General features: G+C 39.6%; 1 protein-coding gene across 1 annotated transcript in view; it reads right to left on the minus strand.

The window, feature by feature from the left end:
- Positions 1 to 15,965, minus strand: part of RORB (RAR related orphan receptor B) — a 148,016-nt gene extending 132,051 nt beyond the window's left edge. The window contains exon 1 of the mRNA XM_027729014.2: positions 15,545 to 15,965. Within this exon, the coding sequence (XP_027584815.1) occupies positions 15,545 to 15,551 (7 nt within the window). The 5' untranslated portion in view covers positions 15,552 to 15,965. The remainder of the gene's footprint in view (positions 1 to 15,544) is intronic.
- Positions 15,966 to 16,509: the final 544 nt, after the last annotated feature.

Below are 16,509 nucleotides of genomic sequence, written 5' to 3' on the forward strand. Positions count from 1 at the left end.
CATTTGCACAGGATCTGTTTGACGGATTCCTAATCACACAACAGATTAAAAGGGGATTTTCCATTTGTTTGTGTTCAGTTGGTTTTCTCCTCAACCCACCACAGAGGGGAAAAAATCTACTTTGAAAATTAAGGAAAAAAACCTATCAGTGCAAACAGTAGCTTCCTCTCCAAATTGATACAAGAGAAAACACAAACAGCTCAATTATCTCTTTAAATATTTTTCTAAGATAGCCTGAATTTACTACAGAAAACCTTAAGGAATCAAGCTGTTGCACAGCACAGCTCTTGAAGCCTTTCATTTGGCTACTGGAGCTGACCACTCAAAGAAACCAGCTGTATATCTAGATCTTTAATTGAAATCTGCTGCTGAGGGGAATTGCTCTGTGCTCTCCGTTGGTACTAATGGGGCTGCCTAGCAACTGCAGCAACAAGTTTCAGCAAGGTGAAGTCACACAAACCAGTGATTGCCTTTCTGGGCACAAGTTTGTGGAAGTAGGATATTTACTAGTGAGAGCTCTTTAGAGAAGGAACAGGAAGCAACCTGAAATGAGATGATAAATAAAGTATAAATATGACTTCCTTAAAAGTATGCATTTTTAAAAGCATGCACTTGAGTTGACTCAAACCAGCTTTCTATATGTTGTTGACAAGCCTATGTTTGATCAACTATTCTTTGAAGGAAATGTTAATGTAAAATATGAACCTGCAGGACAACTGGATCAGCCATAAAAGTACCAATAAAACCTCAACTAAATTAACTAATGGGTGATTCATCTAATCTCATCTCATTTTAACCAAAAATATATTACCTGGCTGTCCATAACTCTATATGTCTAAGCATTATTTGTGCATTGAGAACAGAATAGTACATTACTCCAAAGCAAATTTCCCCCACATCTGAATTTTTCATGTTGTACTTTTAAAACAGCAATAATAATAAGGCACATCTGTACTGTGGTTGAGAGTTGAAGTCGATGCTCTGTTGTAAAGGGTCCTACTGGGTAAGATTCATTGGGGTACATGTACACAATACAACTTTATTCATGATGAAAATACCAACTTGTAAACAACAGGAAAAAAATATGCAAAACCATCATGATGGCCCTAAATCCAAAGGGCCAAAGATGCCCTTTGCAAAATTTTGTGCTAAAAGAAGGCAAAACCATTCTGAACTCTCAAATACAGAGAAGTCACTCTAGTAAAGGAATAAGAAATGTTGTACAATAAGTTTTTAGACTCCTGAGAATGTTTTTGTAATGTTCAAAGAACCAGACTCAATATACGCTTCTAATACCATGATTTAATAAAGGTATTTTAAGAAGCAAAAACATTTTTTGATGCATTTCTTCTTGTCTTTACTGCCTTTCTACTTGTTATTTAAGAGTGATAAAGCCACTGCTGCCCTACAACACACATTAATACCATCTCCTAATTATCACAGCTGAATAATCAATGTGTATCTCTAAAGTTCTGCCTTCCTTTAGAAGAAAATCCAAGTCAGGAGAATTAATTTTAAAGGATTTACAGAAGCAACTCACACTATCAATATCTGTGGTGCAAACTCACATCTTTGTGCTGCTCTATCTTGCTCCCTCTATTGCTTTTTGAATTTGCTATAAAAGCTAAATTAGGTCTCAGGGGCACTGCACGACTAAACAAAGATCTCTTCTAGCCCATCGTGATGGAAGTAAATGTACTCAGGAGGGAGAAGTACTGAAAGGGCTAAACTCCCTCCCCCAGTTCTCCCATCTTTAACACAGAATTCTATACAAAATCACTCACACTCACTCATACACTTGCCCCCCTGCTTGTAGTCTTCTCTCTTTCTCAGAAAATCAGCCAGATGAATGTACTGAACTGGAATACTTTTTTCTCTTTTTGGCATAACTTGCTAAGCTATTTCACCATTTACGTGATTCCTTTTACAATCTCTTCATGGAAATATATATATATATATATATATGTGTGTGTTTACATATATATGTTGAAAACACTTTCTCTTTTTTAATACATACTCTTTTCAGCACTGAGACAGCTTGAAGAAGATATATCCACAGTTCAACCTGCAGCCCTATTATGACAATAATTTCATTTTTCAACTCAATTTTCTGTCTCTGAAATCTTAGAAGGCTGTGATATGCCTGAGTATAATACTTTTGACAGAAAGGTCCCTGGTAATGAGAAATGTCCAAAGATCATTTATGAGAAGCACGTAACAGAATAGGGACTCTCATGTTTCTACACTAGATTGCAAAGCTTATTGTAACACACAAGATCCTCTTTATTTTATATAAAATTCTAATGCTCCTGTCATTCCTGCTGTTAACTTGGTGTATGCCTGGTTGAGTCTTCAGAATTTTCATAAAACTTGTGAACTTTATAACAGCAGAGTCAAATTCAGCATCTATCTACAAGAAGCAACCCAAGATATTTTACATATTTGTTATGCACTACTATGCTTTATTCACATATCTTGCTTCAGAAGCCAATGTCTTCTACCACGTGCAACAATTTAAAATTAATGATAGACAAAGAAACTGTATACAGATTACAGACGAAGGTTCAACACCAGGTCAGTAGTGACTGAGCAAAATAAAAATGCCATGGCACTTGGTGGCCTGCATGAAGTAAGCTGGTGGTGTCAATCCAGGCCTCAATGGACTTTGTTCATTAGAAAGGAAAAACAAAACCCACCACATAGCACTAATTGGCACCCCTGTTGGCGCTGTCACCGGCTAGGCCAAGGTTCTAACAGCCACAGGAAAAGGGTCTTTCAAGGTCACTGTTGAGGCACAATAGGGAAAATGCATGGGAGAGAGGGAGCTCCACTGCCATGGGCAGTTCAGCTCCTGAGACCTCCATTAGGTCTGCACCAGACAAGATCAGCCTTACAAGGACTTTTGCCAATCAGTCACCTCACCAATTCAACTACTTGCATACCAAAAACTCCTTCAGGAAGAGGTGTTAAACCTTTGCAGGGTACAGAAGAAGCATCAATCTGGCACCTTTTTCTAGTAAAGAATACACCATCTGTGAAGGCACTAGAGAGCAAGCCCCCTAGCAAAGTTTCGATTTAACTGATTTGACAAAATTTCATAGTACAAAAAGTTTTGGCTTTTTTTCCTTATTGTACAAAGATGCTGACTGTATGTGCAACAGAAGGGGAACTATTACCTCTCATAGAGGTAGAAATGGCCATGTAGGAGAACAAAATAAATAAACAACACAACTCAATATGTTTTTTTGGCTTTCTTGTACATGAATATTTGCTAAATGTCACTACAGAAAGTATTAATGAGTGTGTGTAACTATAGATTGGTATGGAGAGTTACAAGCTCTTCTTCAATCTCCCTTTCTAATGACTAAAGAAGTGTGGAAGGTTCATGTTTCAAATTCACCCTTAACACCTATTCGATAGCCTTTTTCTATGAAGTCTTCCACTACACCTGTGACAGAAGCAGCTCACAAAATTAGGAACCACAAAGACTAAAGAGTATGAAACATAAGTCATCAAAGAGCAGTGGAGGTGGGAACTTAAATGAATACAGCACAAAAAAATTTAAAAGGTGAACTGCAATAAAAGACAAAACTAATAAACATACATCAGAACAACTGCTTTGGTCTAAGAGAAAAATCTAATATACAAATAGGATTGGAACATGGCATTTTATTTCCTCTTTTCCATCTTCATTATAAACTACAAAAATACATAGATATTTAAGGCAAGTTTGTATGCATGGATGTGTATACATCTCCTATTGTAAATGGAAAGGTTTTTTTAAATTCATATAATGGGAAAACAATATTATTTAATTTTTAAGGGATTGTTAAACCATTTTATGCATAATTGTATCAAAATATCACCTATTCCCTCAAGAAAGATGAAACATTTCTATACATACATCTAAAATCCAAAACGGTTTCAGTTACCTTTCTGAGCAGTAAGTAAGACACTGTTTAGTGCTCCTTAAAATATCCTTAACAGTCAGCTGCTAGGCAATGGTTAGTAGTTCCATAGAAAGAGCCTTATTCCTTAAATGAAATATAACTCCTAAACATTTATATTATTCCTGACAGTAAACTAAGAGTTCATCCTTTTTCTTGTTCCACAGTGAATCATGTATCAAAAATGCTATTTTGGAGATTATGAAAAATCACAATATACATTTAATAGCATTTGTCTACCTGAAATGATTTTATCCTGCTCCTCATTTCTGCCCAAAAGATAATGTAGGTGAATGGTGGGTCAAAATCTAACACATTTCTAAACATTTCTGTAACAGCATAAAGAATTTCCTCTGAGACATTCACCCTCCTCTAGCTCAACTGATCCTAAGAAAGGATGAAATAGATGTTAACAGATGACAGCTTGGCTCTCTGCCTGTTTTATGCTTAGGACTTACAGAAAATTCCAGGAAGAATGTGGGAAATCAAGGGATTTCATGTAAATGTACCTCCTACACTATCAATGTAGTTTTCTGAAAATTGAGATATTTTTCTTTTCTCTTATAGAGAGTTCTGCAATTGTTTGGTTCTGTAATAACTTCTGTGGGCCTGCTACAGAAGGAAAAGTTAGTCAAGGTTATATACTTAAAAATCACCCTGCTCTTGTAGAAACATAGATCATCACATGAGCATTCCCTGTTTATCTTCTGAGCATGGAAAACAGATTTAAAGATGTTATTTCTGCCTTACAAAAAAATGTTATGCTGTAATCAGACTGAACATTATCTCTTTACTGCTACACATTTCCACCATCTCCAGAAGTTAAAATCTACATAATAGATCATTGTTAAAAGACAAAACAAACAAACAAAAAAAAAATTGAAAAATACTAGTATATTCTTTTACCAGACAAGATAAAAAGCAGGTTCTGGCAAGCAAGATTCAGCTGCAAGGACCTCTTCTATTTTCAAGGCTACAGGCATAGAAATGTAATAGAGGTACATGACGGAAATGTAGCCTGGCCAAGGTTTAAAAAACTGTTTATTTCTTCTCTACAGCATATCCCAAACAAAGGTAAACTAAAAGAAACAAAAGGTTGAAAAGAACAAAGTAACTTTCTGTAACACACAGAGCTGTATGATGCATGGTCTACAGAACCAATTACACATTTTCTGACAAGTGAATGAAGTTCAGTGTCAAGTGCTTTCCTGAGTGTACTGCTTTTCAACAAAAGTGACAGAAAAAAAATACAGAGAAAGATAGAGGGACAGGAAAATAATTGGAAAATAGAAAAGAAACCCCCTAATTTGATTTGATACAGAGTTTGAAAAGATCAGGTTTGGACATATTTTGCAAATGACATTTTAATTTCCTGAAATTCTAACTTGGCTGAAGTGCAGTGAATGCCAAACTTGTACAGACAGCTTACATAACTGTATATGTGATGTTCCAACTCGCAGCACTCCTGAGTAGCGTAGCTCTAGATATACATAGTGAAATGAATGGGAAAGGATGTCTAATGTTTGTGTTTAGCTGAATACCAAACAGTTTGAAGACCCACTACAACAAATCTACTTGCAACACCATGTAATAGAAAGTAGAACAATGAATACATTGATATTGTACATTCATACTTTTCCTTATTTCTCTTCTTTGTTTATATTACTTACACTTTTCTCTCTCATTTTTAACAGCATGCCCACTGTAGTTAACTCCTTCTGCAATGAGTGGAAACTGAAAAGTCCAGCACTTTGTAGTACAGATCTGTTCACATAAAAAACCCCTTCCATTTCTTTAGTCTTCTGTTTTATATCCTGTTGTTTTCCTTTACATTTCCACTCACTTCTTGCACATCACTCTCTCTCCTTCAAAACAGCACCCTTTCTATTTAGTTTGGTTTTTATACAAATTCACCATCTTTTTTCCTCCTCATTTTCTCTTAAATGTTAAAGCATACATTTCTCTCCTTCAGTTTCATGATACAGCTGGTACAGTCTTCTCAATTCTGTTGAAGCCTGAAAATAACTTGCTGCAAAAGGTCTTATTTCATGTTCTGTTTTCATGGCACTCCCACTAGAGTTTGTAGGAATTGCTGATTTAGAACACATCTTGGTACATGGTGTTTTCAAAAATACATACTTCGAATTTTGGTAAACTCAAATCAATGATAAAGAAAGCAACTTCTGCATAGGCACCTGAATTAAGACAGCACAAGTTCTCTCCCTTCTTATCCACTGAACTCAAAAGTGATTAGCTCTCCCATTTTCTGAAAATCAGTGGGCTGTAAACAACCAGTGAGACACATTGTACCATGAGTTTTACAGTAAAACGGTCTGGACAAGTCTATAGAGAATTCTGTTTCAAAATTAAAGATACATAAATCTGCAGATAAGATTTCACTCAGTTGATATAACATACATTTGCTTGAAACACTGTCACATATGAAAAGTTTCTCAAAAAAATCTTTGTGCGATTATTGTTGCTGATCAGAATGTCAGTGCAGATATTGTATGCAATGTTTTCTTCAATACTTTTCTTTTTTTTTTAAATAATACATTAATTATGAATTAAATTATGCCTAAATTATGGAGGTTACTAGACACTTTTGAGGTTTCATCTTTAATATTGTAATGCCTGCCACAAGACTGGTAATGCCTTTATTCTCAATCAGCTCTGAATAAAGATTTATTTTCATAAGCATATAGAATTGCTTTCCAAGTTGTAGTGGAACATGATGTTGACATACTTTATGCCATGGAACAATTTGTAGTTTAAATTATTCTCAATGGATAATAATCAACCATACTTTGCCTCCACTGACGTTGTTTTATTCTTCTTCACTATTCTGATTAATCATGTGAGAGATTAATATAAAATGAATTTTCCAAAATTGGCTATGGCTAAGAGGAAACTAGTATTCTAATTAAAATGTATAGATTTCTGAATGATAAAATTTTGTAAAAACTATGCTAATTTTTACTTTATTTTTTTCAATATTATGCAACATTACTTTTAAGTGTTAATCTATTTGGTATATCTAATAAAGATTACTGGTGCAGTACTGCTTACATACTACCTATAGTATGATATTTATTACAGGTTTCCATACATTAAACAAAACAGTTAAGCTGGTGTTTCTTGTATCACCTTTCCATTTCCATACATATTTCTATAGAGAGAATGGTTTGTGTCATTTAAAAGAAGTCTGGCTTGCTAACAGATACTAGTAATGATCAGTACTTGGATCACTTGTATAATGCACTGAAAGAAAACAATGATGGGTTTAATATAAATTCCTAAACAAACTAAAATAATCTCTGCTTGGTCATCAGTGGAACTTTCTCCCAAAGAAAAGTTTCTTTTCTCCACAAAGATGAAGGCATTGTGCCTTATTAATGTATTCTCTAATGCCATTACTTCTCTGTGCCACTAGACTGTGCTGCATTTGTTCATATTTATGCTGCCATTGCATTTGAATATCTGGCCTCAGTTCTTGTACAAGGTCTCTCAGTTCATTCCAATTAAATAATAAATAAATTCATTGTACAAATATTGCACAAAATCCCCCAAACAATGTGCATTGAAGTAAACAATGCTTTTCATAGCCAGTTGCCACTTCATTTTTCTTCTAGACAGACAAATATAAAAAGGAAACAACAGATCATTGGTTTCACTACTTTGTCAGGGCCTGAAATATAACATTTACTTTCATTTTTCCATCTTATTTAGAGAAACAAAACTAGTGCTGTACTTTTGACATGCACAAACGATCAAGGAAAAATGTACTAGCAGCAAAGCATCAGGATTTCCAAAAAGCATTTCTGTGGCAGGCTCTTAAATCAAAAAGTTAACTGGCAGCAGTTTATCACCATCTAGTAAAATCAGACAAATTTTTCAAGAACGAAAGAGAAGACAACATGTATGAATGTCTCTAAACAGCACTTTTAATGCAAATATTGTCCTTAATTTCGTTAAACCCAGTTTTACACAGTTCACATATAGTAAATTCACTAAACTGTCCTCCAAAAGATTCTTATTTCCAATAAATCTTTTGGAAAATTATTTACTCCACAGTTCTTAGTCTGCTAGCTAACAAAGAGATACATGCCATCAACTTCAAGTCTGAGTCTATAGCTTTCAAATATCTTTGAAATAAGTGTGCAATGCACGTTAAATAATCTAACATAATGTGCAATGCGCGCTAAATAATCTAACCTCTGCAAACTATCAAAGTGCATAAAGCCTACCACACTTTACCTCCTGTTATAGTGGGAATAGTAATTTAGGAGTTGCTGATTTATAAGCAACCTTGTCTTTACTTTTTACATTTGAAGTTTTTTTTTTTTATGAGAACCATAATTTCACCTGAGACCAACAAAACACAATATGCTACCCTCTTGACAGCTCATTATTTTGACAGTAGACTGAACTGCAATTTAACAATTTCTTTTTCTTTGTATTCTTTTGATCTAGCTTTTCCCCCCCATGAACACCTTCACTCAGAAAAGAAAAACCCAACAATTGAAACTTGTAATAAAAACATTACTTATAAGAGTAAAGACATTTTTAGTCTAAAGGATTACTTCAGAGAGTGAAAAAAATTAAATGCAATGGGAATGCATCTCTTGCTTAGAAATGTTACTTTGAAGGGTAAAGTCAGTTATAAATAACATGGATTAATGAAGTAGAAACATGACTCTTAAAAAGAATAACTTTCTTGTGATAGGTGTTTGCTGCGTTCAGGAAACCTAAGTGACCCAGTGACCATGGATAACTAAAAGAAAGCAATTAAATGTGAGACCACCTCAAGAACAACTGTAAGTAGACAAACTGCTTTAAAGACTGGATTTATAACAATCATCAAAATTAATCTTAAAATTATACCACTTTTTTAGCCATGCTCAAATGCTTATTACCCTATGTAACATATTAATACCTAAATATATTACAAATATATGTATTTTCTTAATCTTTACTTCAAGATTGATTTGGCCATTATTTACCAGCAACAATGCAGCAATGAGCATAAGCATAATAATTAATCAAAATAGTTTATTGATAATTAGCAGAATAATGTTTTGGAATACTTTTTATATGTCAGCATTAGCTGAGAAAACATGCAGCACGTTTACCAACATCCCTTTCCAGCAAATATTTATATAGCCAACAGCTGTATTCAAGCACCTAAGCGTAATAGGCAGTTAGGAGCAGAAGGTGATTTTATTGTTATTGAAATTTCAGGGCAAGAAGACTTTTTTTAACACGGCATGCTTCTTACGATGCTGATTCCCTGTAAGCCTTGATAATCATTCATGCTGCTTACAATCTCAAGTCACTGAGTTTCCAAGGGACCCAGAACAAACAGCCTCAAATTCAGCTTGCCTTATTTATGACAGTAGTCCCATCAAAATCTCACTGAACTACTCACATAAAGAAGGCCCATGATAACTCTTCCTAAATGAGTTTGTCTGTCAAACAAGGATAATTACTTGATGCTTAGTCTTTAATGAGTATGTGGTTTTAAATGGCCATGATCCAGATAAACATAAGATTTAAAAAATCTATTGCATTTTTGTGCAGCAATAAAAGTGTAGATCCTCCACAAAAATGGTGTAGATGCATTTTAATTGGCAATTCATCAAAATAATTCACAATTAGCAGCAAAATAACAACATTTACGTCAAACTAAATTAGTGTATATATTTGTAGCAGAGGCAGAAACAGCTGTTATTCTGTTTGCATAAATTTTCAGCAGAATGTGTCTGGTAAAGTTAATTTCTGACTTATAAAAAATAGTTCCAAGACTGCAAAAATGCAGAGGGCCAAATGTCTTATTAATAGGACCACTCAAGTGAGTAAGCATTGTTCAGTTAAACAAGGACCAGGCCATCACAGCTGTACTGTATTCTCAATCTTGTGCATAAATTAGAGTTTTCAATACGCTCATGAAAGCAATATTAGAAACAAAAAGGAAAACGGCACAATCCAAAAGGCACCTTCTGTCTGCCACCCCCAGTGACACTGTGTGATATCTTACTCTCAAAGCTGCACTGCAGACTTTGCCCAGACTGCATACAGAATCGGAAGGAACAACATTGAACTTCATAAACACGAAGCACAAAGAACAACATTTTGACATCTATAGCTTGTCTATGAAAGTCATTATGAAAAGCCCCAACTGTGCTAAATGTACAAGCTGTTAAAAATGCTCTTTAAAGAAACTGATTTTAAATTCAAATGTATCAGGTTTTTAAAATTTACATGTTGGTTTAAGTTGATATACAAGGTTTATTACTAAGCTCAACAGCAAGTGATCTAGGACAGCGTCTTAGAACTGTAAAACTAACACACTACTATTACCTCTTGACTGTGTAGCAATGCTCAAACTTTCTTTTTTTTTCCCCCCCAATAATTTCCATTTTGTCCTATGTAACTACAACTGTTTATTTATATAACTACTATATTTAGTCCAATTTATCATAAATACTGTTAAAACACCTGTGATTTCCCTCATTAAAAGCGAAATGGACAGGGTCATGGGTTGAAAGGGCAGCGTATGGACAAGAGGGCTGGTTAACATAACCCATTATACTGTTGCACTGATGAAACTCATTTCTATTCAGCTGATGATTAGTTCCATCAATATTTACTCCTCTGCGCATCTTCAGCTACAAAGCATACATTCTTCAATTTCATAGCACAGACCTTGATTTCTGTGAATTCACTGTACTGCTTGAGAGATGGGAAAAGGATTTCTTGGATTGCTTGGGAATATTTCACTCCTTTGATTTGTTTTCCTTTATCAGGTAACCAATGCCTGCACTACAGCAATCCTAGCTCCTTGAACCAATTAATAACACTCAGTACCACTGAAGGTACACTTTATCCATATGTTTCTGAATAGGCATATGTCACTATCACATATAGCAATACCTTTGACACCATGCTGAAGACTTTCCACGAATTAGCACAAGTATGCTTTTAACACAGATTATGACTTCCAGAATTCTTGCTTACTCAGAACGTATGGGTTATTTTCATCTGAAAGATTTACTCCCCAAATGCTGCTAACAGTTTTTAACCACAAAACACAATTTTAATGACCTTTACTTGAAATCATGACTGTATTGTTAAATTGGACAATCATACCAAGTTACTGCTTCTCACCATATTTGTAAAGGACCAATGGTGGATGCCTGACATTTTCCACATCACAAAAGAGAAATTGTTTCCAGCCAATGAACGTGATATTTTCATAGTTGTTAACAGCCATCAGATTTTTTTCTATGAAAAACAATTTTGTCATTAAAAAAAATTATATGATAAAAATTCTAATGGTATTAAATCAGATAGCTTTCTTTTGATGAAATTTCATTATGCACTTCACTCCTGCCCCCAACAGTTAAGATAATGGAAGATATCATTTGGAATGTAAGTATGATGAAATGTAAAGTAAAAGCATTGCTGAGGTACAAATAAGTTCTCAGGCTTCTGATTTAATTTTTGTTCATTCTAGAGAGGTGTATATTGACTGCACATGTTTGTATTTTTGATTATGTGATGCAGTAACAGTTTATTACTGACTCATGATTTTCTAAGCATTTACTGACATTTATTAAAATTTTACCTGCAAAAGCCTGACACCAGAAACTTGTATTCTATCACATATCAAGGAGTCTCAGTGAAGTCAAATAACATTACTCAGTTTAGTATTAGCTGGATGCACTACACTTTGATGACAAATAGGTTTTGCTATGGTGGGGTAAGGTCTTAAGTCTGTCAAAATCAGTAGTTCTCCCTTTATCATATTTTCTTTAAATGGTCAATGTGTTCATTGACATATTTTAGGATATTAATGTTACATATTCCAAATAGAGTTGCATTTACTTTTCCTGGAATAACTTGTGAAATAATTTTCCTTTGAGTTAATGAGTTTATAAAGATTTCAGGTACTCGTTTATTCAATTAAGGAGAACTCTCTTAGTTATTCAGACTATTTGTATATGTTACTTAATAAGCTCTCTCAGAAATATTGCAGATAGGATTTGTTTGATCACACTTTTCTAATCCCTTACAAATATTTTAGTGATGCTAAAAAAAATAGAGTAACTATGTAACATCATATAACGTATTATTTCTCATTCCTGACACCAACAAGAGAAAACTACACAGAAAAACTTGCTCAAATACCTTGGCTTCAGGGTTTTGTGGAGTGCCTTTTCTTGAAAACATAAAATATAACGCTTTTTAGTATGATTTCCAACTAAAAGTTTAAATATTACTCTTTCAGTAATGGAGTACCTGGGTATGACCAGTTTAATGTCACTTTCACGATTCAAATTGTTGAGACCACAAACTTGGCTTTTGTGTATGTACAGGTACTATGTTCCCAGAGTAAAAGTAGGTGTTATGACATTGGTTTTTTGCCACAGTGGCTTTTCCGTATTTGCATATCAGATGCATTATATGCAGAATTGACTAACTTGTAAAAGCTTTAAACTTTACAAATCAGTTTAACAAAAATTAAATTGCAAGAAAAAAATAAATTTCTTTTTTCAGTTAAACAGCACAATAATTTTAGTGCATTTTCTGTCCTCTTTTTCTAAAAAGTATAGTGAAGTACACCTTCTATGCTCTTAACTCTCTCACAGGATGCTTTCAGAAGTGGGACAGATGGAAGGAAGACTGTGACAAATGCTCATTGTAAGTTTCTTTTATACCTATGTTTGCCTTTATAAAATAGAGGTAAAAAAGTTATCAACTCCAAAACCTCCCATTTCCAGTTCAGAGGGAAATATCCAATGAGAGCTCCAAAGTAACAAATGCTCAGTCTCCTATACATTGTTCTGATGTAAGGCAGCATGCCTATGAATGCTCAAGAGGATTTAAATCAAGATTTGAAGTACAGAAAATTATTATTTGCAATAGGACATGACCAATAGGACATGACCAATGACTGTAATGTACAGGCACAATAGCTGAGGTTACCCCAAAGCTAGTTGTGCTTCCACGGGATGGGGTGATTGACAGCCCCTGTGACTGTCCAGTGCTTTGGGATGCAGCAGGTAGTAAGTTGGGTATTTTCAGAAGCTCTTTGGCCTCCATTTCAATGTGGGGTGGGTAAGAAACACAGCAGTGCCCGTACACCCCAGGCACATTGCACTAACTGCATCCAACTGCACCTTGGAAGGATCGCAGCTCAGCTGGGAAAGTTTGGAGGAAGAGCTCACATGTACAAGACAGAGAGCTTCCTCCTTCAAACCCAACAACAAAACAACTACACCTTTGCAAGAAGGCTTACAGTTCTCTAAAAGCACAAAATCACAGCTCACAATCTGTGAGCTGTGACAGTCATTAATTTCCTTTATTTGGAAAGCCACAAATGCAATGGACAGATGCTCAATGAACATACAATGTTCTTATTCATTTGAGAGGGTGGTCAAGCACTGCTGTCATGTCAATTTAAAGATGATGCAAAGCATCAGTTTAGTAACCTCTTGCACATGAGTTTTGTACAAAGATGAAAGTTGCATGTTTGTTGTTTTCTCCTCCCTCTATCCCAGCCCTTCTCCCCCACCTGTAAATTCCCTATTGAGCAAGCATAAATATAATGCAAATATAAATTTGCATTCTAGGGCCAGAGCTACAACTTTTCACGAACATTAGGTGATAGTACAGGTTAAGGGGTGGCAGTGCTGGGGCACGTCCCACAAACGATGCTGCCAGGTGTGCAACGAGATCTGTCTCCCTCTCCCTGCCCAGCACCGCTCGGCCATCCTAGGCCTTGTTTAAAAGGAAAAGGTCAGAGAAGAGGGAGGACATTTCACTTCACCCTTGCCAAGAAGGTATCCTGCACTCCACAGAACGGGCCGACCCGAGGTGGGGGAGGAAAAGCTTGGGTGCTGCGGCTCAGGTGGACAAACTGCCCACAAAAACAGGAGACTGGGCTCCTGCCCAGGGGGCACTGGGTGGGCTCGTTTCGAAAATAACCCCCACTGACCTGCATTGGAGGAGCTCCAGCGGTGGGGAGGGGAGGAGAAAAAAGCAAACCAACCACAAAAAAACCCAAAATCCCACAAACAACAACAAAAAAAAAAAAAAGACACAAAAAACCCAAACAAACAAACCCACAAAAAAAGAACACCATGAAAAAAAAAACAAACCCCTCAAACAAGAAGAAAAACACCAGCCCAAGCAGCAAAGCTGCAATAGAGGCCGCTTTACAGAATTGAGCGTTTTCTCTCAATTTCCTGTTGCTCCTAAGAAAAACACTGTTAAACAAATTCCTGCCAGATGGCCCACAGCGAACACCCTAAGAAAGCTGGGGGAAAGAGGGCTTTTTAAGTTGATCTGCACAAATGTCACAGTTACAATTTCTTGAAAGCAAATTACAGGCGCACGTGATTTGTTAGAGCTGTTAACGCACGCTCTCACAGTAGCTGGCATCCCAAAAGCTGAAATCTTAACTAGAAGTTCTTTCTAGCGCGTCTCCAGTCATTAAAGCAAACCGGAGACCCAGGAAATCTGCACGCGATGTCTCTGTCAACCCGGAGCGTGTCCCTCTCCTCGTAAGGCCTTCTCCTCCGTTCCAAGACCCCGATAGAGACTACTTTTTGTCCCTGTACCACGCCGAGGGGTGAGGCAAGCAGCCGCCCTGAAGAACTGGGCGATAAAAGTGAATGTGGAAGATGGGAGGCGGAGGAGTTGTGCAACCCCCGCGGATGCCCGAGGCTGGCAGGGGTTGTTCTCGCCCCGGTGCCGGTGGTCGTCTGACCCGGAGATGGGGCCCCAGCAGAGTCTGGCTCTGGAGACATGGAAACAACGCATTCCCACGCCTTCCGCAACCCTCCACACCCACCTGGGCGCCCGGCAGCAGCATGCAGCCCCCCCTCCAGCCCCAGAGGACAAGCAGCCCAGCAGCTCTCCATTCCTGAAGGTGTCCCGTCTGTGAGGATGCCGTGTGTTTGTTCTCCTACGGGACCCACAGCGGGTAAGGCTGCCCTTCACGACAGGGCTGCGCAGGCGGCACAGGGTGGGGGGCCGAAGAGACCTGCGGGCACGGGGAGGGGGTTCCCGGGCAGCGGAACCCTTCCCGCCCAATTAGCAAGCCATGGGGAATGGGGATCCCCAGGCGGCATGCCGGTTGGGGAATAAAGCTATGCCAGCGAAAAACTCCAAGTAAAAACTTTTGTAGAGGGAAGGGAAAATCTCTCTCCGTGATGACAGTGACCCGCGACCAAGCCGCAGGGTTATGCCGTACGGGACACCTGCCGAGGGCCAGCGCGCCCCGTGGGCGGCTGTAAATGGGGACTTCACGGCACGGATACTGTCAACCACCCTCCTGCCTGCCCGCCACGGGCCAGGGCTGCGCCGGGCTACCTAGCACAGGTACGTAGGGGGTGTCCACCCACCCTCTACCTTGGGCTGTGTCGCGGCCCCCGCGGGTGCGGGGATCACGCCGCCAGCAGCCACGCCGGCAGGCGGGTGCGAGCCATCAACTTTCTCCCCCGGACCGTCTCCTCCAGCACGAAACCTTCTCTCCAGCCCCCTCCGCAGCAGCTCTCCCAAAAAAGAGCCGCCCCCCCCGGCCCGCTTACCTCGCATGGTGTTGGCTCCCCGCTCCGCGCAGTCATGAAGCTGGGAGCCCGGGAGCCGCACCGCACAGATCCCGTCTCAACACCCGCGAAGGCGGCAGCCGCCGCAGCTCTGCTCTGCCGGGAAAACCATACCTCCGGGGCGGCTCCGCGGGGCGCGGCTCCGCGGGCTGCCCGCCACCGGGCGCAATCCTCCGGGGCGGCCGCCCCGCGACTGCCCTCGCGGAGCCTCTGCGGGGGTCGCCCGGGCGGCGGAGCGGCGGCGGGTGGCTGAGCAGGGGAGGAGGAGGAGGAAAGGAGTTACGTTAGGAAAAAACAGGAAAAACACGCGGAGGCAGAAGAGAGGGGGGTGCGCGCGGATGGCAGAGCATGTGCGCTTTCACATGACAACGGCGCCCCTCAGCAGCTCCCCGGTGCGGATTTCCACTGCGCAACCACAGGGACGCGCGGAGAGAAAATGAGACCCAGTGAGAAAGCGGCAAAGCGGCTTATAGCGGGGGGTGGGCGGTGCCGCCGGCACAGCCCCGCCCGCTGTCAGCGCCGCCGCCAATCGCCGCGGCCCGCCCGGCACCGCCGCCGCGGGTGGCCCCGTGTGCCGCCGCCGCCACCTCCGGCCCCGGCCCCGGCCCCGGCCCCGGCCCCGGCCCCGGCCCCGGCCCCGGCCCCGGCCCCGGCCCCGGCCCCGGCCGCGCAGGGTGTGCGCGGCTCCGGGGACTCCGCGCCGCGCTGGCCCGCCCCTCACCGCCCGTTCGCGGAAACTTTTGCTCCCCCTGGGAGTTCTTGGCCGCTGGCGGGTCTTGTCCGGCAGCCGAAGCTGGGCGTGGTGGTAATCAGAAATGAGTCTGGTCTGCGGAGATTTGGAGTTTGTGGAGAAAAGTAACTGGCGCAGAAAATCAATCACCTCGTGTGCCGTTGTTAGTGGGGAGGCAGTGTCTCCGGGGAGAAAGATGAAAGCGCTCGGTCTCCCC

This window comes from Pipra filicauda, unplaced genomic scaffold (assembly GCF_003945595.2).
Source record: "Pipra filicauda isolate LSUMZ 115617 unplaced genomic scaffold, ASM394559v2 scaffold37_size4185640_pilon, whole genome shotgun sequence".
Taxonomy (NCBI): domain Eukaryota; kingdom Metazoa; phylum Chordata; class Aves; order Passeriformes; family Pipridae; genus Pipra; species Pipra filicauda.